Raw genomic sequence first — 24,062 nt, forward strand, 5'->3', positions numbered from 1 at the left:
GTAGTAGATTTACACTGAGCTCCTACAGGGGCCTGACACTTTATTCATTTGTATATTTCTAATAGCACAGTGCTAGCATGGTGCAGCTACCCAGAAAATATTTACTATATTCCTGACATAGTTCCCTGATGGAATTTAGAGGAGGTCAGATCATCCCCAACTTGAGACTGGGTTTTCTTAAGCCTACTTGTGTGTTTCCCTCACATATTGAAATGTGACCCTTGAAATCCACCCTCCTCCTCACACACAAATGTGCACAGCAAAGCAATAGTTAACCTAGAAATAGTTTTTCTTTTTAACCTCTATCAAATTTAAGCCCAAAGTAATCTCTCCCCCCCCACATACATACAATTAATAAAGCCATCTGCTTACTGAGATTTCAACATAAAAATCACCAAACAAAAGTCCTTTCTTTATGGGATAGAAGAAAACAAATACAATGAGACAGCCCCAAATTTAAAACAAGGCTAATTTTATTGCATGTGAAAAGGAGTCACATGGAAATTAAGCATAATGGTCAGGACCCATGAAGACACACATTGTGCATATCTTCCGCCCTGAGCTAGGAGGGCTCGCTCACTCTTCACTTTCATGGACCACCATCTGGAAGGAAAATGGGCACTTCTAATCAAGTCTGGTGGCAGAGACACATTTCCATTATCCCTTGTCTGGCAAGCATCCGGGACTTGCTTGTCCATTTCAGTGTGACACGAGATAATTTTTGCATCTTGGGGTCTTGCGTGATTGCCTACATGAAGTCACACTGTAACCTGAGCAACTGGCAGCCAGAGAGCTGGCTCCATATCCCGGCAGCAAGTGCAGCTGGCTGTCAGGTACTCCAGCAGCAGCACTCTTGGACCAGCAGAGGGCGCTTGACGCGTGCCCATTGGGCCAACGCTCATTCTTTCAAGGATTTTTTTCTTTGTGTGACCTGCAAACTTGGCCTCTGCCTTAGTGGAGCTCTACTCAGCTAAATGTCTTTAAATAAATCCCTTCTCTTCCTGAGACCAAGATTCCCCAGCTATCAAGGCAAAGATTCCCTGTGGCTCTTTCCAGCTTAAAAGTTTCTGCTATCACCACAGGTTCTTCCCAAGTCAGGCTCTTACCCGGCTGGAGGTGAAGTCTCGGGTCTTAGCACGAAGCTTATTGACTTGAGATTCTGCAATGTCAGCTCGTTCCTCAGCCTCCTCCAGCTCATGCTGAGCTTTTCGGAATTTGGTGAGATGAACGTTGGCTTGTTCATCCTAAAACCAAAGAGTCCAAGCAGCTAAGTCTAGCATGCCATTTCTGAAAGCGCTGTGAGAAACAGCGCCCCCCGGAGGAGGCCCCCACCCCAAGACCACGCGTGCATCCGACTTACAGCCTCTTCAGCCTGCCTCTTGTAGGACTTGACTTTCACTTGAAGTTTATCCACCAGATCCTGCAATCTCAACACATTCTTCCTGTCCTCTTCACTCTGAAAATGAGAAGATGGACATGATTCCAGAGAAGAGGGGCAGAACTACACCACACAGGTCAGTTTTCTTAAGTATTTCTTCCCACGTTTGGGTGGGGAGACTCGAGGGTTGGTGTACGACGTATAGAGAAAATGCCCGCCGGGCCTTCTTTCCACCTACCTGGTACGTCAGCTCCTTGACACGGCGCTCATACTTCCTCAGGCCCTTCACAGACTCTGTGTTTTTCTTCTGCTCCCCTTCCAGCTCAAACTCCAGCTCTCGGATCTGGGGGAGACAGTGGAGCAATTAGTCCAGGGCTGTGGCACAAGCTGGAGAGGATGGGGGCTCAGGCCCGGGCTTTTCCCTCAAGTACCCTGGTCTCCAGCTTCTGGATCTGCTTCTTGCCTCCCTTCAGCGCCAGCTGCTCGGCCTCATCCAGACGGTGCTGCAGGTCCTTCACTGTCTGCTCCAGGTTCTTCTTCATCCGCTCCAGGTGGGCGCTGGTGTCCTGCTCCTTCTTCAGCTCCTCAGCCATCATGGCGGCCTGAAAGCAGATCACACCTTAGAAATGCAGCCTGGTCCAGAGGTCTGGGCGGTACGGAAACCCGGGCACCCAAGGGCCAGAGACCATGTTAAAGAGGAAGAACAATAAGTCAGGCACTGGGTGAGCACATCCTCCACTCTGGAACAGGACAGGAGCTACACCCATGATATAAAACAGTGAACAAAAGGAACCCACACGGTTTCTTGAAAAGGGAGTGCAGAGGCAGGCACAAAAACAAAATAGCTTGGAGATAGTGTTCCGCCATCGGCCAGAAGATGGCGCTATGAGAGCTGCGGAACCAGGAGAAGGCCTGGTAGAAAGACTAGGAATGTTAGCAGGCTGAGAGCGAGTGCAGGGTTCATCTACCAATTTGGAAGAAGTCAGGCATTTAGGAAACAAAAGCACACTTCCCCATAACCATACATACAAGAAATAATCCCTTCCTGTTTCTTTTCCCTCTTTCTCCTGCTTCAGATTTAGAGGAGGGAACAGTTTGAGAGGAGATAAGAGCAGTTTTGAAGCAGAATATACCCTATACATGTCCAGGGCAGGAGCCCTCCTGTCTAGGGGGACTACCTGGGAGTAGGAGAGAAGAGAGGACTTTAATGAAACATAGTTGTGAAGGCCACACAGAGAGGAAGTGAAAGCCTTACGTCCGTAATGGCCTTCTTGGCCTTCTCTTCTGCGTTCCTTGCGTCTCTGCTAGCGTCTTCCACCTCGCTCTGGAGCTGCGTGAGGTCTGTCTCCAGCTTCTTCTTGGTGTGGATGAGGCTGGTGTTCTGAGGCGAGAGGAGGTGGGTCATGCAAGCGTGCTCAGGTGGACCCGACCCCCCATGTTGCCCTGTCGTCCTCCCGCACCTGGGTGTGCAGCAGCTGCACTCTCTCATTGGAGTCCAGGAGCTCTTGTTCTGCCAACTTCCGAGCCCTCTCCGTCTGCTCCAGCGTGGCCTGCAGTTCCTCCACCTCAGCCTGCAGCAGGTTGGCTCTACGCTCCACGATGGCCAGCTGCTCCTTCAGGTCCTCCTGGCCCCGGAGAGCATCATCCAGGTGCAGCTGGGTGTCCTGGCCAGCGACAAGAGGAAAATAACACCTGAAGTGGATGGAGGGCCTAGGACCACAAGTCTCCTCTATATTTTGTAATACCTGAGGAGAGGAGAGGTCCCCAGTCCCAAGGCACACCCCATCCCCGCATCCCCACTCTTGGAGCTCACGCACCTTCAGCTGCCCCTGGACACTCCTGAGGTGCTTGAGCGTCTCCGCAGCCTGGCGGTTAGCGTGGCTCAGCTGGATCTCAATCTCGTTCAGGTCGCCTTCCATCTTCTTCTTGATGCGGATAGCCTCGTTCCTACTTCGCACCTCCGCATCCAGGGCGCTCTGCATGGTCTCCGCTGTCCTCTGGTAGTTCCTCTTCAACTGCTCTATCTCTTCGTCCTTCTCAGCGATCTTCCTATCAATTTCTGATTTCACTTGGGTTAATTCAAGCTGGATGCGGAGGATCTTGGCTTCTTCATGCTCCAGGGCAGCCTAAAGAACAAGAACAAGGGGCTGGACAGATAGCTTCGTGGTCTAAGCACCTGCCTGGGAAGCACAAGGACTCGAGACTGATCTCTGGTACCATGCCAGCCCCATGCTGGGTGCACCATGCTGGCCCAAAAATGGGTGCGGGAGTGCACGCCTGCAATCCCAGAACTGGGAAGGCTCAGACAGGAGGATCCCTATGAGTCTGAATTGCGTAGTGAGACCCTGTACCAAATGAATACATAAATATTTAAAAAAAAAAAAAAAGAGCAAGAGGAGCCAGGGAGATTGCTCAGTAGAATAAGAGCTTCCCTGGCAAGCACAAGGGGCTGGGTGAAATCCTTGATTTGCCAAAAAATAAATTAATTAAATTAAATTTTAAAAAGAGCAAGAACAAATCAAATGCTATCAGAACTGGTGCAGAGCCTGCTATCAACCCTTGCAGTGACATAGTTCTGATGGATAGTCTTTAAATGAACTCTGCCACATTCAAATTTACCATTTAAAAAAAAACTTGAATTTATCCTCAGCACAGAAATATAACTACTTTCATTGTTATGTCATTTTGATTATATGATCAAATAATAACATTCAAATCATTCTTTTTGGGGTAAGAGCACAAAGCACTTTACAGATATGTAAAAGCCAAATAAGATTTTTTCATTAAGTCTCATTTTTAGGCCTATTTTAATGATTTTATCCAATGGCCTCACTCTTATTCAACTTCACCTTATCTTATCTGATAAGCGAAGAACAGGAAGCCCAACACTAAGCTGCTGAATGGGCCCAGCTAGTCTCCAGGGCCCCTGTCACTGCCTCTGTTCCTGCCGCTGCCTCCCTGACATTCATGCTCACCTCTGCTTCTTCCAGAGCCAGCTGGATATCAGCCTTTTCCAGCTCCATCTGCTTTCTTGATTTTTCCAGTTCATGGATGGTTTTACCATTTTCAGCAATTTGTTCGGTGAGATCTGCTATCTCTTCTGCAAGGAAATAAGTCTGATTGCGCTTGGATGCCCCTGCATGGGTTTCGAGGCATGAAAAGCGCTGACTCAAGGATTTTTGACTAGTTTAGTGTAATTCTAAAGAACCCCTTTTTTATAGAGATGAGACATTGTGTATGGAGAGACTCCAAAATAACGCATTGGAAGATGAACACTCCTAGGGTATATCAACAGAGAAACAGGTGTAGGGGTCTGATAATGGAGCCAGGCCCACACTGGCTCACTCTGCTATAAAGTGTGAAGGCAGGTTTCAGCCCATTTTAGACTGGAATGGCTTACGCTCTAAGTTCTTATTTTCCCGTTTCACAGTTTCAAGTTGATCTAAGGCTTCCTCGTAGGCATTTTTCAGTTTGAAGAGCTCAGTGCTCAAGGAGCGGGACTCCTTCAGAGATGCCTCCAGCTCGGCCTGGCTCTCCTCACACTTTGTCTTCCACTCAGCCAGCACCTGCATCACCAGAGTGAAAGGGGTTCCCGGGTATAAGCTCTCCTCCCTAGGCTTCTATTTACTATTACCTGGAAGGGGGACCCTCCTAGCATTGTGCTATCTTTTCTATGACTTCTTTTCTTGATTACTGGGTAACCAAGATTGCATTCTGTAAATTTATTTATCATAACCAATCAGTAAAAATCAATATCTCTTAAAACTTTTGCCATCTCCAAAACAGCAGGTGGATCCTTTGGGAAGGAGTTTGCTAGGGATAATTGTCCTTTGTCTAATATGAAAAATGGCCCTGTACTTCAGTTTTTCATTAAAACATGGGTTTCAGTCAACCTTATCTGCCACACTGGGAGAGAGGGCCTTTCACAAAACTTCCAATTTAAACCTAAGTCTGACTCTCACAAGTTATCCACTCAGACAAACTAACAATATGTGGGAAGGAAAAGGATTTGGAACCAAATGGCCTTGGGGAAATTGATTTGTTTCCACTGTCAGGATTTGAAAGTGACTTCCACCCCCATCCTATTTCCATTTTGTTCCATAGGTGAACAAATTGCACCCTAGTGAATTTCAGGACTTTTCCACCCCCATTCTGCTCTCAGGTGTGGGACCCAGTCTCCTTCCTCCATGGTCACTATAACTCCCCACGTCCTAGTTTTCAGCCACAGAGCTAAGCTCACACCTTGTCAAAGTTCCTCTGCTTCTTGTCCAGAGCAGTAGCCAGAGAGTTGGCTCTTTCAACATCAACCATCAGATCCTCCACCTCTCCTTGCAATCTCTGCTTTGTCTTTTCCAAGGAAGCACATTTAGCATTCACTGCCTCAACCTGTTCCTCAGAATCTTGAAGGCGCTGAGCAAGTTTTTTCCTTAAATATCAAAGAGAAGCAGATGTGATTAAGTTTCAATCTTCTTAAACACGACTATTCATCAAGTTGCAATCACTAATCTATGTGATTCAAACACCCATGTGCTTTCATTATCCCAGGAGAATTCCCTGCCTGCTAAAACTCAGTGATCAATAGCCTTCCTTGTCTCTATCCAAGATCAAAGTCGCTTGTCTTAATAAAATGTGCTAACCCCAAGTTCCTCAATTGTTACAGTGCTGCGTTTAAAGACACATGCAGTAGAGGAATATCTAGTAACAGAAATAAATTCATAAAATTCACCCCCAAGTAGTTCTAAAGCCAATGTACTCTACCACAAAAGCACTTAGGGATTCCACTTCTTATCAAGGCAAACACAGTCACATACTTGGCCTCCTCCAGCTCCTCTGTGCGCTGGATGGCATCCGTCTCATACTTGGTCCTCCACTGGGCAACCTCACTGTTGGCCTTGGACAGCGTCCTTTGCAGCTCGGCTTTGCCTTCCTGCTCCTCCTCATACTGCTCCCGCAGAAGGTCACAGTCGTGGCGGGAGGACTGCAGTGCATGTGCCAGGGCATTCTTGGCCTGTGTGAGACAGTGGATTTAGTAGTTGGATGCTACCATCCTGCTATCATAACCTACAGAGTCAAGTTGTGGAATTTATTTTTTTGTTTTTTGTTTTTTTTTAATTAGATCAAGAAATTATCTTTCAGAGGACACACCTTGCTCTCTTCTTCCAGCTGCCTCTTAAGCTCTTCTATTTGTTGGGTAAATGCTTGCTTGCTCCTGGAAAGTTGAGACACTATGCTTTCTTTTTCTTCCAGTTGACGACTCAGCTCACCTATATCCAGAAGGAAATAATTTCATTCATTCATTCATTCATTCATTCATTCATTCATTCACCAAGCTCCTATGTATGCTAGGCCCTGTACTAATATCTGGGGAAAGAACAAGCAATACAACACGGTCCCTTCTTGAGGGAGAAGAATGTGTCCATGAAGAGGAAACAGAAAGGACATTCTGATAGGATGGTGTTTTAAACTACCAAAAGCTGGAAGTGACTTCTGTCAGTAAAATCTGATAAGAACAATTGTACATTTAAACAATCCCAGAGATACCTACCAACTCCTATCAGACCTCCTGTGGCTGATGTTTCCAGCTATTTGTAGATTTATTACCAAGGGAGATACTGTACCTAGAACTTTTTGTCTCTAGTCATTTGAAGTTTGACTCTGGGTAGATATGGTTAAGTTCAGATTTGTATGCTTAACTAGGGGTCAGAGAAGAGGGGTGAGAAGGGAGGCCTTATGGTTCCAGAAATGAAACCCCACAGATACTCTAAAAGTGTCAAATGCTACTTTCTTCATCACCTTGTCCATCACTGCTAGCAGTGGATTGAGTCACCTGCAACGAGGCAGCAGTGCTGGGTGGAGCCACATTTTCTAGGTGGAAGGCAATGTTCCCTTGCAATTTCATTAAACACTAAGAACCTAACAAATTGGCCCCATTTCCCTCTTTGTTCTCTAAAATGCTTGAGTACAGACAGCATACAGCAAGAATTAGGAAGGCCATGAGTCTTACTTTCTAGTCCTTTCTCTGCCAGTTAGATCCTGTCAGATGTAAGTTTCATTAACTATGGAAGAGTCTGAACAAAGTGATACTTGACAGTCTTCTCCTGGCTTTCTTTTCTCTTGCTTTTATTTAACTCTGTTCTCTCCCTTTAGGACATTTTGCATGGCTCCTTTTGTGGATTATTTTGTTTATTTCTCTCCTGCAAGTGTGCCTTCTTGGAAATCCTGTCCAAACCCACATGGCCGCTTAGTTTTGGTAGCTGCCCCACCAGGTTCCACCCAGCTGGGCCCTTCTGGTTTCCTGCATGTGACTCACCAGCCTCGGTCTGCAGACGTGACTTCTGTGTTGTCAGCTCACTCAGACTTCTCTGAGTCTCCTCATTCTTGCCCCTGGCTTCACTTAACTGATCCTCCAGAGTTCGGCAGATCTTCTCCAGATTGGCCTGAAGGGTTGGGAAGGAAAGAGAAGTCAACTGACCACCACAGAAAGAAGAGTCGGTGTTGCCTGCCTTACCAAGACACCTTGGATTTTTCTTCAAGCCCAATCTCAATCACTCTCTCAATGGTGTGTGTGTGTGTGTGTGTGTGTGTGTGTGTGAGAGAGAGAGAGAGAGAGAGAGAGAGAGAGAGAGAGAGAGAGAGAGACAGAGAGAGACAGAGAGAGACAGAGACAGAGACAGAGACAGAGACAGAGAGAGTCATTAAACCAGGGCCTCACTGATCTACAACCCCCTTTTCCATTTTGTGACAGGGACCCACTAAAGTTACTAAATTTCCCAGGGCTGGGTTTGAACTTTGGATTTTCCTGCCTCAGGCTCCCAGAGTGCTGAAATTACACGCATGAGCCACTGAGCAAGCTGCACCTTGGATTTCGACACGCTCTCCACGCTGCTGGACAGGTCGTCGATCTCCAGCTTGAATTCACTCTTGTCCTTCTCCAGCTTCTGCTTGACCCGCTGCAGGTTGTCAATCTGCTCAGCGAGCTCGGCTACACTGTCTGCATGCTTCTTCCTCAGGGTGGCGACAGTGGCTTCGTGCTGCAGGGTCGCCTCCTCCAGGTCCCTCCGCAACTTCAGAAACTCCGCCTCTCGCTTCTTGTTGAGCTCGATCTGGGTGGAGGTGACCCCACCCGCCTCCTCCAGCCGCTCACTCAGCTCCTCCAGCTCTCTGGCGTAGTCGCTGCGCTGTTTCTCCGTCTTTGCGCGGGTTGCCCTCTCCGCCTCAATCTCTTCCTCCAGCTCCTCGATGCGAGCCTGTGGAAAACAGTCTTTCAGCCCAGGCAGCCGCTCTGGGGCCCTCCTCAGGACAACTAAGATGCGCAGTCAACCTAAGCACCCATCTGTCCTCAGGAGAGTGGACCACACAGATTCAGTGCTCGCACTCATGCACTAGAATATTCTGCAGCCATGAGAAGAATGCAATCCCTATCATTTGCCACAAAATGGATCAAACTGGAGAACACTGTATTCAAATAAAATAAGCCAGATGCCAAAAGACAAATACCGCATGCTTTCCTATCTGGAAAATTAAAAATGAATTTAGGACAGTGACCACTAGAAGTAGTTAAAGGGAGACTGGGTTTGATCAACACTGTGTACATGTGTTGAAATATCACCTTGAACCCCACTAATATGTAAGTTAATACATGAAGAACAGCAACAATAATAAAAGAACAGGCTGATTTCCATTTGCATCTGAAACCAATTCACAGACTTTCCTCAAAGGAGTATGAATGTCACTAATTTCTTTTTTAATTTACAGTATTGAGGATTGAATTCAGGGCCTCGGGCATGCCTCTACCATTGAATTACTGAACTATACCATCATCTCCTTTTTATCTTGAGACAGGGTCTCATTAAGTTGCTACAACAAACCTTTAACCGGCAGCCTCCTGCCTCAGTCTTATGAGTCTTGTCCCCCTGAGTCCTGCGTGGCTAATTTCTTTCATGAATTTTTCCTGCAACAGCATGTTCTTTAGCCCTCAATGACCAACCTAGGATATTTTCTGTTCAGCTGAATGTTGATCCAAATACTTCAGTTGTGAATGGCATTGTGACTTCTGAGAATAACATTCATCACTGTCAGAGAGCCTGGCAGAAGGAGAACTGGCGAGACAGGCAGCTGTGTGAGCCTGCCTCCTTGCCCTAGGAGGCTTCAAGCAGACAGTACCCGGCTCGTGCTGCATGACCATATGTGGAAAAGAGAAATCCCAAGGTCTCCTACCTGCAACTCTTTGATTTTCTTCTGAAACTGGAGGCCCAGAGTCTGCTCATCTTCCACTTTGCTTTGCAGCTGACTATATTCAAAATCCTTCCTGTGGAAGGAAATGTAAAATGCATGAGGACAGAATCCCTAAGCAGCCTTCAAAATGGAAACCAGGGGCATCAGCACATACTTCTTGAGCCTTTCGTCCAGCTGTTGCTTGTCATTCTCCAGGTCTAGGATGGACTCCTGAGCGAGCTTCAAGTCTCCCTCAAGCTTCCTCTTGTTCCTTTCCAGGTCTACACGGAGCTTCTTTTCTTGTTCTAGGGAGCTCTCCAGCTGAAAAAGGTACCAGTGCCTTTTGAGAACAAACCCTGAAGGTTGAGGTCTCCCCTGTTAAGATTACTTACATCATCCACTTGCTGTTCCAGTTTGCTCTTGATTTTGCTCAAAGAATTGACTTTGTCTTCTTCAGCTTGGAGGTCATCCAGGGTCTGCTGGTGGGCCTCTTGGAGGGCTTTCTTCTCCCTGGTTAACTTTGCAATCGTTTCATCCAACCCAGCTAGTTCCTCAGTAAGGTTTTTAACCTGGAGAGAAACACAGACCATTATTAAGAAGAAATAAGGTTTAGTTTGCCATTATTTTGCCAAGCAGGAAAAACCCACAAGAGTACCTTGTTCTCTGTTGCATGCTTCTCCTTCTCCACCTTGGCCAATGTCAGCTCAAGGTCATCTATGTCTTTCTTCAGTTCTGAGCACTCATCCTCCAATTTCCTCTTCTTGGCCGTCAGCTCGGCATTGATCTCTTCCTCATCCTCAGCTCTCTCAGTCACCTCCTTGATCTTGGCCTCAAGCTGGAATTTGGCTTTGATCAGCTGGTCACATCTTTCCTCAGCATCCAACAAGTTTTCACTTTCCTTAAAAAGAAGAAAAAAAAATAATCATAATTCCTTTAAGGATATGAGGTTTGTGACATTTCAGTATTTTGTTCTTTATGAAGTCCTTTGTGAAGCATCTCAACTAAAAAATCAGCAATCCAGTCTTCTTAAATGAATAATCAAATCACAGAGGCTAAAAGAAAAATTCCTGGGCACATACAGCTTGTACTTGGAGCTGCAGGTCATTCTTCTCTTGTACTAGAGTCACCAGTTTTTCCTCCAGCTCCTTCCTTTTTGCCTCTGACTTGGCGAGCTCATCCTTGGTTTTCTGGAACTCTGCTTTCATGGTTGCCATCTCCTTCTCAGTTTCTGCACTCTTGAGCAGGGGCTTGATCTTGAAGAAGAGTTTCATCCACAGCCAGTGCTTGACATTCATGAAGGAGCGAATGTTGTACTGGATGCAGAAGATGGACTCCCTGTAAACACAACATTGTTTATTCCTAAAGAGAGTCTCACTTTTCCCCCAAGGAGTACATATTTGACCAAAAACCCTGCTTGACCTCCTCTGCACCATCTTCTGGAATTCCACACGCATGAGAAACCCTCTGCATACAGCTTGGGTCCTCGTGATCAGTTTGGCCAGGCGATCATCACGCATCTCTTCCAGGGTTCCCAGTAAGCCAGCCTTGAAGAACACCTTAGGGAGGGGAGAGGTGACACAATGACTTGATTAGAGAAGCTGTGTTAGGAGGGCTGAAAGGCCCACATCTGTCAGAACTAGTGCATTACCTTAGTATGTCCAAATTTGTACTGAGTGTGGTCAATGTCAATGGACGCCAAGAGTTTTTCACAAGCTTTCTTGCTGTCGATGAATTGTCCCTCTGGGATTGCACTGGCATTTAGCACTCGATATCTGCCATTGTAGATGCAGAAATAATCATAGGCTGTTAGCAAAGACATAGACCCTGAAGGCCAGTGAGTTTAAGTCCTTCTTCCTGTAGATAAGAAGGTCAAGTTTCCAAGAGGCAGAGAAACTTGGCTGTAGCCATACTGCTAGATGGCAGCCTGGATTCTAGACCTTTGAACCCAGCCAGGACTCTTTCTACCATTTTTGTATAGCAGATAAATTCCAGAGAAAAACATGGAAGAAACAAATATATACACCTTGACCAAGTGGTAGATTATTTTACATGGAGGTCTGAAGCTGTTTTATTGAAGTTTTTTCAGACCAGTGTTTCTCTCCTTCAAGTTCTAATTTTTGCACAACTTGTAAAGAAGATACAGAACACTTTGATGACAAACCTTTGTTTAAAATCCCCATAGAGGATCCTGTTCGGGAAGCCCTTCCTGCAGATGCGGATGCCCTCTAGGACACCATTGCACCGAAGCTGATGGAGGACAAGGCTGTGCTCCATGGCCCCTGAAGACAGAAGTGAGACATGTCAGCCTTACACAGACCCGCTCATCCACCCGAGCACTCCCCAGAGAGCTGGCAGGTGTCTCACCTGGCGTTTTGGTTTCATTGGGAATTATACAACGCACAAAGTGAGGATGGGTAGTTCTTAAATTTGACATCAGTTTGTTCAGGTTTTCCTAAAATAAAAAGACTAAATTTGACAGGTTGCTGTAGGCTTTTACAAAGATGGAGATATATGTCACAGTGAAGCATATGTGTTTTAAACTGCTGAATTCTGAAGAGTGAATTTACTGAATTGTCCTTTAATATACCTATGGCTATAAGTGTCAGCAAGTGACTGACCAGGTTGAGTATCCCTGAAAATCTGAAATTTGAAATGCTTTAAAATCTCAAGCCTTTTCAAACCCAGCATGACATGACAGGTAGAAAATCCCACCCCTGGCCTTACACACTTGGTCATGGGCAGAGCACTGGCGCACCACCAGATACCTTTGGGCCACATGTGTGAGGTTCGTATGAAATGTGTATATGAATTTGGTGTCAAGGCTTGGATCCTCACCCCAAGAAATCTCATTTTGTATATAAATATTACCTAAAATATGAAACACTTCTGGTCCCAAGCATTTTGTATAAGAAATACTCAATCTGCCATAGTCCTTTCTACTAGTGAGCCAGAGGCTCTCCAAGTACAGAATACTTTCTGATGCCAATTCAGATGTGTCCAGCTCCACCATGAACAGGAGACACTACTAGTGGTGTCCTTAAGGTAAGGTGGAGAGTTGGTACTGCAAACTCCCCTCCCCAGCTGCTCAGCCCAGCTAGCTACTGTGCAAAATGATGATCAATTCTGACCCCACATTTACTATACCTCTTCTCTGTATTATTATACTATTACCTGACCTCATTCAATGACAGCAATCAAATCAGATCATTTTAATATTCTGGAATAAGCCAATTGTTTTTTGGGGATGGGGGTGATTAGCGTTTTTGTTTTTTTAGGCTGTTTTCAGTTTTTTTGTTTTTCTCTGTGTGGTTTTTGTTGTTGCTATTATTGTTGTCATTTTGAGAGAGGATCTTACTATGTGGTGCAGGCTGGTTTTGAACTTATGGCAGTCCTCCTGCCTCAGCCTCTTGAGTGGTAGGATTACACGCATGCATCACCATGCCCAGTGTGTATAAGCTAAGTTTAGAATCTCTGTATTGTTCAATTTGATTTGACTTGAGTTACAAGCAATGTACTTATATTTTTCTCACCCTAAAAAGAGCAGAGACAGTTTGAAAAGAAGAACCCTTCTTCTTGGCAACTTTCTTCTTTCCGCTGTCAGCTGAAACAAAAAGTAAATGCTGTTCACAGAACTACAAAGTCTTCAGGTTCCTGTGGCACAGTGGGGGATCACACCAAGATAAGCTCCCCCACCCCCACATCTGCAGTCCTACTGTCTGCTGTAGTGAAGGTAGCGTAGAGGTGTGCCAGCAGCCTGTTGGAGGATTTCTGGTAGAGCCCCACGACAGTCTCATTCAGGGGGTCCTTGTTCTTCTCCAGCCAGCCTGAGACACTGTAGTCCACGGTGCCAGCATAGTGAATCAGTGAGAAGTGGGCCTCAGCTCGGCCTTTGACCACCTTGGGCTTCTGGAAGTTGTTGGACTTGCCCAGGTGCTGGTCATACAGCTTGTTCTTAAAGGAGGTGTCTGTTGCCTTGGGGAACATGCACTCCTCTTCCAGGATGGAGAAGATGCCCATCGGCTGGGTTTAAGGCAAGGCAAAAGCATCTGGGTGAGTGTGAGTGGTAGAGGGCATACCAAGGGGGCTCTGTGTGGAGGACCAGGTTACCTTCTCGATGAGCTCTATGCAGGCAGCCAGGTCCATTCCAAAGTCGATGAACGTCCACTCGATGCCTTCCTTCTTGTACTCCTCCTGCTCCAGCACGAACATGTGGTGGTTGAAAAACTGTTGCAGCTTCTCATTGGTGAAGTTGATGCACAGCTGTTCCAGGCTGTTATACTGACAGCAAAACACAGAGTTAGGACAGAAAGTCAGACTGCTTGCAACATCAGAAGCCACCAGCCTGCGTCCTCTTTGCCTCAGCCCCTCCCCAGCTCCCATTTGCTTTCATGTTCTTCTAGGCCTGGCTCTGACCACACCTCCCCCAAGGAATCTTCACCTAGCTTCCATCTAGAAGATGTTTCCCTGTCTTGTGTCCCCCCAGTATGGGTAACTCCTGTGTGCATTGTTTTGTGCTTGCCCCTCTGCATGCCACATGGGCTTCTGGTTTTCCTCAACTTTTTTTTTTTTCATTTGCACATCTGATACCTGATGGGCATACAAACTTTGATGCCTGGCATTGCTTATAATGCAGAAGTAGTAGAATAATTATGTAATGTTTTTGTCCTTTTCAGACAGGGTTTCACTATGTAGCCCAGACTGGCCTTGAACTCGTGGTAATGCTCCTGCCTCAGCCTCCCATGTGCTGGGATTACAGGCATGTGCCACCACAACAGATAATATAAAATATTACGTGGTAAGTTTAGTATCAAATTCTCAGTTCCTTCCTAGCCCTTTCTAACTAAGTAATAACATTTTTCTGTACTGAGGATTGAACCAAAGGCCCCAACACTGAACTACAGCCCTAGTTTTTATTTTTTTATTTTGAGACAAGATCTTGCTAAGTCGATAAGTTACCCAAGCTCAGTTCAAACTCATGATCCTCCTGCCTCAGCCTCACAGAGGAAGCTACAAGCTTGGGCCACTATTCCCCACTCATTTTTCTTTCTACATTTGGTAATGTCCTTTAAAATCTACTAGACTGATATCTTGACTCTTATAAAAATGCAGACTATCCCATGTGGTCCTTTTACCTTGCCTACCTTTTCTATAAGGTGCCTACTCTGATGTTTTCCCTATAGAATTATAGAAATCAAGTTCCTGGTACCAAGGTAGAGAAAGTATAAATATAAATAACACAAACCTCAAAGATTTCAAAGCCTGCAATGTCCAGCACGCCAATGAAGTGTTGCCTTGGCAGCTTGGTGTCCAGTTGCTGGTTAATGCGAGTGACCATCCACAGGAACAGCTTTTCATACACTGATTTGGAGAGGGCGTTCACGGCATGGTGAACCTACGAGACAGCCAGCTAATGAATGAGTGGGAAGACAGGCACCAGCAGGGACCTGTGTCCCTTCCTGGCCTCAAGGCACCCTTACCTGATCCACGGTTTGGCCCTTGGTAACGTACTCGTTCCCGACCTTCACTCTAGGGAAGCACAAGGCTTTCAAGAGGTCTGAAGAGTTCAGGCCCATCAGGTAGGCTGTTTTGTCAGCCACTGGTAAGAGAAGAATGATGATGTTCAGCAAGACAGAAAAACCCCTCTGCCCATCAAAGCTTGACAGTATGTTTGCATAAGCTTCACACTGTATCATTGCACTGCCTACGCATGGTCAGCAGATGCCGCATCTCTTAGGCTATATGACAGTTTTGATGACTGCATTCCCAGAGAGCCTGGTCACTTCTTTCTGCATGTAAAACAAGACCATTCTGGGGATTCATTAAAAGTGGGTGGTAATGTTGCCTCTTGGCATCTGAGCCCCAGAACAGGGCCACTGACCTCTCCAAATGGAAGAATGGTTAATTACTCTCAAAGAAGCCACCAAATGCCCTCAAGTGAATGACCCTGACCCCCTCCTCACCCAGCTCTGGTGCACGGCTTGCTAGGTGATTTCCATACCTTCGGTGCCGTCTGGCTCGGCCTGCTCCTCCCGTTGCTTCTGCTTGAACTTCATGTTCCCATAGTGCATCACAGCCCCTGTCAGCTTGTAGAGCCCAGATTTCTCTTCAGGGGTGAAGCCCAGGATGTCAATGGCACTCTGGCATGGAAGGAACAGGCCATCAATCAGCTCCCTGGCCACAGAGGAGTGCCCCACTGCTTTCTGTGGGTCCCACTTACATCAGTTGCCAACAGCTCCTCAGCATCATCTATGCTGGCCACCAGGATTTCACCCTGGCTGATGAAAGGGTAGTCATAAGGGTTGGTTGTAATCAGCAGCAGCTCTGAAATAAAGAATGGTTTAAGGAGTTCACAACACAGCTGCCAGGAAAATATCCCCTTTGTGGATTTTGGCTCCTGTACCCTGAACTGGGCCTTCGACTGATGGAGCCAAAACTAGATAGAGTCAGAAATCTCCAGACACCTTTGCAGTATCCAGGGCTTGACTGAGGAGACAGGGAAGATTTTTGCAGCTTCCTGTGCTATGAAGATTAAGAACCCTGGAGAGAGCATTTCAGTGTTCTTCTTTGCACATGAATGGTGCCTGTGAATGTAGGCTGGGACAGTTCATAAGGAAAACTGGCTGAGTATGAGTGAGAACCGGAGTCCATGGCAGGGTGTGTGTGTGTGTGTGTGTGTGTGTGTGTGTGTGTGCAACACAAAAGTTGTTTAGTATAATCATAGCCTTTTCTAGAATCTGGTGAAAGCTCCAGCCTGTTTCCAGGCTAGAGGCCAAAAGGCCGACTAACCATAGTGAAAGAGCAAAGACTGTGTGCACAGAGGGCTCTGTCTGACCTAGAACGAAGTGCTCCAAGACTCTCCCTGCTGCTTTCTTAGCTGATTTTGCCAGGTCCCATTTGAGAGGTCCATTCCTGTGCTAGCACACAAGGGGGAGCTCAAGGACAATTAAATGCTTAGTTGTCCAGAAGGTTTTTATAAATCAGCCCTGAACCCAGCAGTGGTTCAATCCCATTACTATCTGATTGGATTTTCAAATTGGCGTGTCACTCCCCAAATAGTCGCGTCCCACATCGCAAACAAACTTGCTCCGTGGCTGTGGAATCCCCTCCCAACAGGCGTCACTCTCCTTGACCTTGTGCTCCCCACTTAGTGCTTCCTCACCTATGAGCTCAGGTTTCTTGTTGGAAAGAATCTGGTAGAAGATGTGGTAGCTTCTCTCAGCCTTCAGCTGAAAGGTGACCCTTGATTTCTCCAGCAGATCTGCAACACAAACGCAGGCCTGGCTTCTAGTCTGCTCCCCATTCCTTTAGAGCCCTCTTCGGACCCCTTGGATCTACTCACAAGTTTCAATATCTGCAGAAGCCAGCTTCCCCGTAGTGCCAAAGTGGATTCGGATGAACTTGCCCTGCATGGGGGGAAACCGAGGCCAGGTCCTGCCACAGCTCAGTGACTCCTCCTGAGCCTGTGACTGGGTGGCCCTGCTCTGTGATCTGAATGTGAGTCTGTCCTCCCCTTTCCCTCTCCTCCCTCCATGTCACATGCCCATTTGTTGTCTAAGTCTGTGCTCCCTCCCTCCCTTTTGTGTGTGTCTAGTTGACAAAGCACTTAGACTAAGTTTTTCAACATGTGCATCAAACTGTGTCCCTTCAGTACTGCTGTACTCAGGACACAATCCAGATTGTTTCTCAGGGCCTCTGTCCTCCAGGGCTCGAGGCCTCACTCCTCCCCACCTCCCCTCCTGACTCCCATTCATTCTGTAGCCCGTGGCTCCCATGCCAGCTCTGCAGAGGCCTCACCTGCCAACCCCAGCTAAGAGCCAGTCAGCCTAGGTACTTGATCCCATAACCTGTCATGTGAACCTGTCTTGTTTATGGTCTCTCCTGACTGGTCTCTAACTCCCCAAGACAGATGCCTTGCCTATCTTGTAGGCCCCAAAGAAATCCCAAACCACACCCAGACTTACAAAGCGAGAGGAGTTGTCATTCCTCACGGTCTTGGCATTGCCAAAGGCCTCCAGCAGGGGGTTGGCACTGATGATTTGATCTTCCAGTGTCCCCTGATACAAGAAATTGAGGGAGAAAGAAAAAACTTTTTAAAGACCAAAATGACATAAAAACTGCTCACCAGCTTTGTCACTCCTACCTGCCCTGCTGCCTGGTAGCTCTGGTGAGCCCTGGGCCCCCCTCCCTTCCTGACTTTCCAATTTGAGAACAGCCAACTCAGGGCATGTCCTCCTTGATTACTTGTGCCATTCTGTCCTGACTGGCAATATTCAGATCTCTTGACTGGATGTTCCTTGATTCTCCAGTTAGGCTGTCTGTATCTGTTCCATACTGTTGCAATGCATTTGTGTGGAAAGGTGAATACAGGCCGTGATTCTCTCTTGTTGGTGTATGTTATTCTGCCATAAAAGAACAAGGTCCCTTGGCTATGCCTGTTGGTTCTTCTAAGCTGTGTCTTACAACCTTGTCTTCTAAGAAATCTTGGGATCTCTTCCTGTGAGATCAAGCATTCACTAGCCTTTCTAAGGTGACCAGCTGTCCTTCCTGATGTCACATCTTAGCCTGCTGTCTCTTCCATGCTGAAAGTACATTTGACCCCCTGTTCTAAAGATAGGACTGAGGTTATTGGCAAAAGCTGGGCAAGCTATCTCTCCTTCACACCTTCATTTTGGCATCCTTCTTCTTGGCGAGGTCCCCAGTAGCTGCAATTGTTGCAAAGTATTGGATGACCCGTTTGGTGTTCACAGTCTTCCCTGCCCCAGATTCTCCGCTATTTCAGAGTGATGGAAAGACAGGGAATGACAATTTGTTAGTATAAAGGAGCTGCCCAAGATATTTTCCAGAGACCTAGACTTAGCCTACACCATGCCTGACACACATCTATGGGAAAAATTCAAGGCACTGCTTGGAGAGGCAGAGGTCTGTGCCATGGCTGCCACAGCCACTTGTGCAGTTGACCCAAGAATGGACGAGTCCTGCCCATCCTAATCCTGTCTTTTCACTCCCCTTCCTACACTTCCTCACTAACAGAACAGAACAAGTGGCACCTGTTGCCAAGCTGTGAGATGACATGTACCCTGGGTACTTACGTGATCAGAATGGACTGGTTCTCACGGTCTGTTAAAGAAAAAGTGAGACAGAGTTGATGGCAACATAAAGAGAGCGCCACAGTTCTACACTGCCTTTCAGCAGCCAGGCTTAATTCATCTAATGCCTTTTCCCTCTAGTTTCTGTGGTTCAGTCCTAGTGGGAGTTTGAAGAGCCTCACTCACAATGAAACTCAGAGGTGAAGCCCCTGATTAATACAGTGGCTTCCAATCATACAATTTGAACCGCATAGAATTGACAGTCTTCTTTCCCCCCAGAAGGATGGTATTTTGTGCACTTTAAACAATAACTTCATTAAACGCAAATGTCTCACCCTGGCCTTCAAGGTCCTCCCTGCTCTGGTTTCTGCTGCTGCTAGGTCTCTTTTGCTCCCCTCCCTTGTAGTGGATTATTCCCTACCCCCCAGCAGGCCCAGGACCGAGGGATAGTGGCCCTGAGTCCATCATACATCCTCCTTGGAAACACACCAGTCAGCATGAACTGATAGGCGTTGTCAGAGATGGAGAAGATGTGGGGCGGCGCCTCCTGGCGCTTTTTGCCTCGGTAGCCATCCACCACCTCAGGGTTGTACACCGGCAGCCACTTGTAGGGGTTGACAGTGACACAGAAGAGGCCCGAGTAGGTCTGGAGAAGAAAAATGATATTTGTCTCTGTCTGTTCTTACATATATTATACATTATATATGACTTTGGCCTTTATTATTGTCTTACGTCCCTTTCTAATAAGCTTGTTAAGGAAAAATGGGATTTCTATCTATAGGTAGGGCAGTTGAGAATAAATGGCACTGCTGACCCTGACCGTGGCCCTGTCTTTCTGCTCCCCGGGGTCACTTATCCCCCTCATCCTCCTTTATCTTCCAACCCCTCTTCCTCCCATTCCACTCATTTCTTGCTTTCTCATGTTTCTCTTCCTCCTCTTTTCCCTACCATTTGCATTTTCTCTCACTCAACAGCCAAGCACAAATCTCACAAAACCCCATAACCTAGAAAATACCCCAACCTCCCTGCCCCACCCTGGGAAAGCCATTGCAGTGTCACCACTGACATAGATCATCCAGGATGTGTATCGGTCCTTGAGGTTGTACAGCACCGCCGGCTCATTCAGGTGCGTCAGCATGGCCATGTCCTCAATCCTGTCAAACTTGGGGGGATTCATGGCGTACACATCCTCAGGCTTGACCACCAGGGTCTGAAAGAAGAGTCACAGTGCTTGGCTACTGCTCTCTCCTTTGCAGGCATCTGTCACCCAGCAAGGGGCCCATAAAGATGATCACTGGAGACACCTGGCTGGCAGGGAGGATGAGGCTGTAGGTGGCTTAGGTGGCTTTGCTGGCTTTGCTTCTGTTACTCAGGGGTTTGGGCTTTTTTTCTCCCGAGCGGGCCTAGGTTCAGGGAATGACACAGAAATGAGATAAAGAGTTCTGTGGTGAGGACATGGGAACCATGACAGAGAACTGGAGCCAACAAGAACATTTCAGGTCTGGTGGTGCTAGCTGTACCAAGACCTAACTCCAGTAGCAGATGGACTCTTCCATATCTGCTTAGAGAAAATGGCACATTCCTGGGCTGTCCCCAGCAGACACAAGACAAAGGGGGAGGTGGCATTGGATTCCCAGGATGTTGTTAGTCAATATTTGGAACTCTGAAAGCAGCTGTCAACCAGCAGATCCCACAGCCACCTTCCTTATCCATGCTTAGGGAAGAACCAGCTACCTCACCTCTCCCCTTCCTAGAGACAGAGGATCATAAGGTGGGGACAGGTGCCAGTGCTAGAGGGCAGTGCAGCCGTCCTAATACTGGCAGGGGCTTGGTACTTCCCTTAAGGGGGAAAGTCCCTTTGCTCTGTGCCCTCTGGCTTCCTAGGGCTGGAAGGCTGGAAGCACCCTGGAAAGTAGATCTTCCACAGTCTCTTCAAGATCTCTGAAAGTGGCCAGATTTCCCGGCTTTATCTCTGCATGGTGTGATCAGGAAACTACCTTTTCTCTTGCCTTCAAGAAGGATTCATTTGAACCATCCTAGACTTTCAGCTTCCTTTGTGCATGTCTCTCAGATTGCTTTACATGATCACTCATCAGCTCTGGACTCCACCTTCCCTTCTGTATTGTAAGCCCACTCATAGCTTCATTATCCGAAATATGTACAGAGCCACCTTTCTGGAGGAGCTTCGGTGCTTGGCAGCAACACAGGGTGGGCAGTAACGCCCTTCATGCCCAACTCAGTGACACTATTGCTTTTGCTTGTCTCTTGGATTTTCTTTCCCCCGCCCCTTCCCTTCCTTTCTTTCCTTCCTTTTACTTGTCTTACAACATTTCTAGATTCAGAAAATACTGAAGCCCCAAATTCCTCCCTCACTCTCACAGTGGCTTAGGCCAGAAGGTGGTGGGCTACAGCGTTTGTGCCATTCCTGATACAGTGAAGCTGCTGTTTCACATTAAGCTTCTGGTCTTCTAGGATCTCTGGCCCACTTTCCTTGGCTAGATGGCCATTGCTAGCATTAACAGGAACCCTGGATAGCTGAAGGACAGTGATCTAAAAGCATTCCTCCCTGTGCTGAACTCCCAACGCCACAATCTTTCTTTTTTTATATTTTGTATTTTAGTACATGGTCTACAGGGTCTCATTACATACATCAGACTCATAGTGATCTGCCTATATTCAGCCTACCAAGAGCTGGGATTACAGGCATTCACTACCATGCGCATGCCTGAAATCCCAATCACCATCTCAGCATGCCCTAGGGATGGGGCCAGCACAGCATGCCAGGGATCGAACCCCAGATGCTACACTCTGCCTAAGCAGGTGCTTTAGTCCACTGAGCTATCTGACTGGCCCCCAACTCCACAACCTTGAGATGCATGGAGCTGATCGAGTGATGTCTTCATTTATTTATATTTTTAGGTCTTTTTGAGACAGGGTTTCATGCAGCTCAGGGTGGCCTTGAGCTCACTTTGTAGCTCAGGCTGGTCTCAAACTCACAGTGATCCTCCTGCCTCAGCCTCCCAGTGCTGGGATTATAGGACTGCGCCACCACACCTGGCCCAGAGTAATGTGAACACTGCTAAAATCATCTAATAAGCAAAATTACTTTCCTCATGGGTAAACAGAATCCTCTCTCTTGCTCTGCAACCAGGTAAGTTCTCACTCTTTTCTCCACTGACTACTAGGAAACCTAAAGCCACTTCCTATGAGGCATTTCAGGCCTTGATTTCAAAGTGGCTTGATGCATATACAAGGCCACTGTGGGGAGCCAGCTGGCTGGAGGGGACTGGGCAGGGGCCTTACCCTGTTGTCCTCAGTTTCCACAGTGACTTTCCCATCTTGGGAACTCTTGATTTTCCCCTTGGCATATTCCTCCTTTGAGTCCACCACAAAGCAATAGGTTTTGGCATCAAAGGGCTGGTTCTGAGCCTCGATCCTTTCCTTTTCTGACTTCCGGAGGAAAGGAGCAGCTATTCCAAAGACTTCCATCTCAGTGTCGCTACTCATGGTGCCAGCTGGAAATCAGACCCCCTGGTGAGCACAGCTGTCCCTGGGCCAGCCCCCCACAGCTCCTGGCCTGGCCTACATCTGCCTGCCACCGCTGGGCTGCACAAGGAGGGACCACAGCAGCAAGGCTGTCCTTATGCCCACTGGAACACCACCCAAAGGGTTTTCTGCTGGGAAAATCAAACTGGCACATATTTATGGAGCAGCTGCTTTACCCACAAGGCATAGAGCCTGTTTAATCCAAGCTCCTCAGTTTGCTCATCAGCTGAAGAGGCCACCCTCAGGACCTCACTTTCCTCTTCTGAAAAACCCAGACATGGCAGAGGGAACTTTTTAAAATTTTTAATGTATTTAGTACAGGGTCTCACTACACAGATCAAACTCCTAGTGATCCTCCTGTTTTCAGCCTCCCATGTGCTGGGATTACAGGCACACACCACCATGCCCAGTCTCATTTACCAGCTCAGTGTGCACAGGGGGCAAGGCTGGCACGGCATACTGGGGATCGAATCCCGGTCCCTGCACCTGCCTAAGCAGGTGCTTTAGTCTGCTGAGCTATCTGGCCAGCCCCAGAGGGAACATTTAAAACTAAACACCCTGAAGGCATTCTTCCAAAACAGTGGGCTAAACGGCAAGCCACTCAGACAGTTCTGAATTTGAATCCAGATGGCTCCGTCCTCACACAAGGAAGCCGGACTCTGCCTCCTTCCACTGCTAAGAACAGAAACACACTTGTCCCTGCAGCACCCAATTGGGATGACACCAAAGTGCTGCTGTGTCCCCAGACTCTGCACCTGACCTTCCCAGCTGAGCTCTCCAGCTCTTTTGGGCCACTGGGAGGAGGGAGCAGCAAGCAGCCACAACCTGAAGACCCCCAGCAGCTAAGGTCACGGCCAATTCTCACCTGAGAGTCACACTTGCAGGACAGCAGAAGGCAGCAGATGCTGAGGAACTCTGGGACCTGCAGCCACACACAGACACAGCCTCACACACACAGAAGCGGGGACAGCTGGGAGGGCTGCTTCTGCTGAAATCAGCTCTTGATAGGAGTTCACTGATAGAGAAAAAGTACTAGCTATTTAGAAAGAGCCTTAGCCCAAGGGTGAACTGAAGGAGCATGCACCATGACCCACAGGTGGACCTTGAATCTAGGAACAGCCTGCCCACAGCCTGGCTCCTCCTGGCCCTCTCTGGCACTTTGTAAGCAGTGATTTCTATTTAGAATTGGGCAATAGGGCTGGGGATATAGCTCAGCAGCATAAGCACCTGCTTGGCAAGCATGAGGTCCTGAGTTCAATTCCTGGTACCTCAAAAAAAAAAAAAAAAATCAACAACAACAAAAAAACTAGAATTGGGCAATAGATCAAAAGCTTGTGGTACCAGGCCACAATCAGGTGTCTCTGTCATGTGCAAATAAGAATTCTCAGAGACTAGCAGATTTACAGCTGGGAGCTATAGCCAGTGTGAGGGAGGGGACCCCCACTAGGTGCACAGTACAGGTGGTGGAGACACCACGGTCCACTGGCCACTCAGAGAGGGGCAATAGGAGGCTATCAGGCCAGTGTGGATGGGCACAAATGTGTCCAGCAGGAGCTTTTCCCAGAGGACCTTGAAGAACAGGACAGGGAAGAGTAGAAGGAAGACAGAGAGCCCGCAGGACTGTTTGGGGCAAGTGCTGGTAGCGGAGGGTGGCTGGGCATTTGAGCCCAGGGAAACCTCACTACATACCTAATTCTTTGGAAATATCTCAGAAAGAGAAATCGCATACAACCTTACCAAAGCCAGACAGGCCCACAGCACAGAGTGGTGGCCACACCAGGCTAGTGTCTTCCAAGCAGCAGGGACTGGAAAGAGCCACTAAGAGGAGCCTGGGACTT

At 47.4% G+C, this 24,062-nt stretch overlaps 1 protein-coding gene across 1 annotated transcript; it reads right to left on the reverse strand.

Moving 5' to 3' along the window:
• Positions 1 to 458: 458 nt before the first annotated feature.
• On the reverse strand, positions 459 to 23,154 carry Myh3 (myosin heavy chain 3). The gene is made up of 40 exons (XM_004645172.2): positions 23,090 to 23,154; positions 21,982 to 22,193; positions 19,745 to 19,888; positions 19,168 to 19,324; positions 18,682 to 18,709; positions 18,254 to 18,362; positions 17,554 to 17,646; positions 16,932 to 16,995; positions 16,752 to 16,850; positions 15,810 to 15,913; positions 15,591 to 15,729; positions 15,070 to 15,188; positions 14,835 to 14,984; positions 13,700 to 13,870; positions 13,306 to 13,612; positions 13,123 to 13,193; positions 11,957 to 12,044; positions 11,754 to 11,871; positions 11,241 to 11,364; positions 11,012 to 11,148; positions 10,672 to 10,927; positions 10,248 to 10,490; positions 9,985 to 10,161; positions 9,768 to 9,913; positions 9,596 to 9,686; positions 8,236 to 8,625; positions 7,689 to 7,815; positions 6,524 to 6,642; positions 6,190 to 6,386; positions 5,621 to 5,804; positions 4,779 to 4,944; positions 4,354 to 4,478; positions 3,196 to 3,504; positions 2,839 to 3,042; positions 2,634 to 2,759; positions 1,810 to 1,980; positions 1,617 to 1,721; positions 1,361 to 1,456; positions 1,107 to 1,244; positions 459 to 603 (listed from the first exon to the last, which is right to left on the reverse strand). Exons 2-40 carry the CDS (start codon positions 22,183 to 22,185, stop codon positions 577 to 579), a joined length of 5,823 nt encoding a protein of 1,940 aa, XP_004645229.1. The 5' UTR covers positions 22,186 to 22,193; positions 23,090 to 23,154; the 3' UTR covers positions 459 to 576.
• Between the last annotated feature and the right edge of the window lie 908 nt (positions 23,155 to 24,062).

Source organism: Octodon degus, unplaced genomic scaffold (genome assembly GCF_000260255.1).
Source record: "Octodon degus isolate 3935 unplaced genomic scaffold, OctDeg1.0 scaffold00219, whole genome shotgun sequence".
NCBI lineage: Eukaryota > Metazoa > Chordata > Mammalia > Rodentia > Octodontidae > Octodon > Octodon degus.

Excerpts from the sequence above, each read along its gene's own strand:
- Myh3 (XM_004645172.2), bottom strand. The coding sequence starts at position 22,185 with ATGAGTAGCGACACTGAGATGGAAGTCTTTGGAATAGCTGCTCCTTTC. Across the intron at positions 16,851-16,931 it reads TTCTGCAGATATTGAAACTT|ATCTGCTGGAGAAATCAAGG; the intron begins GTGAGTAGATCC and ends TTTGTGTTGCAG. Across the intron at positions 15,730-15,809 it reads AGGAGCTGTTGGCAACTGAT|AGTGCCATTGACATCCTGGG; the intron begins GTAAGTGGGACC and ends CTTCCATGCCAG.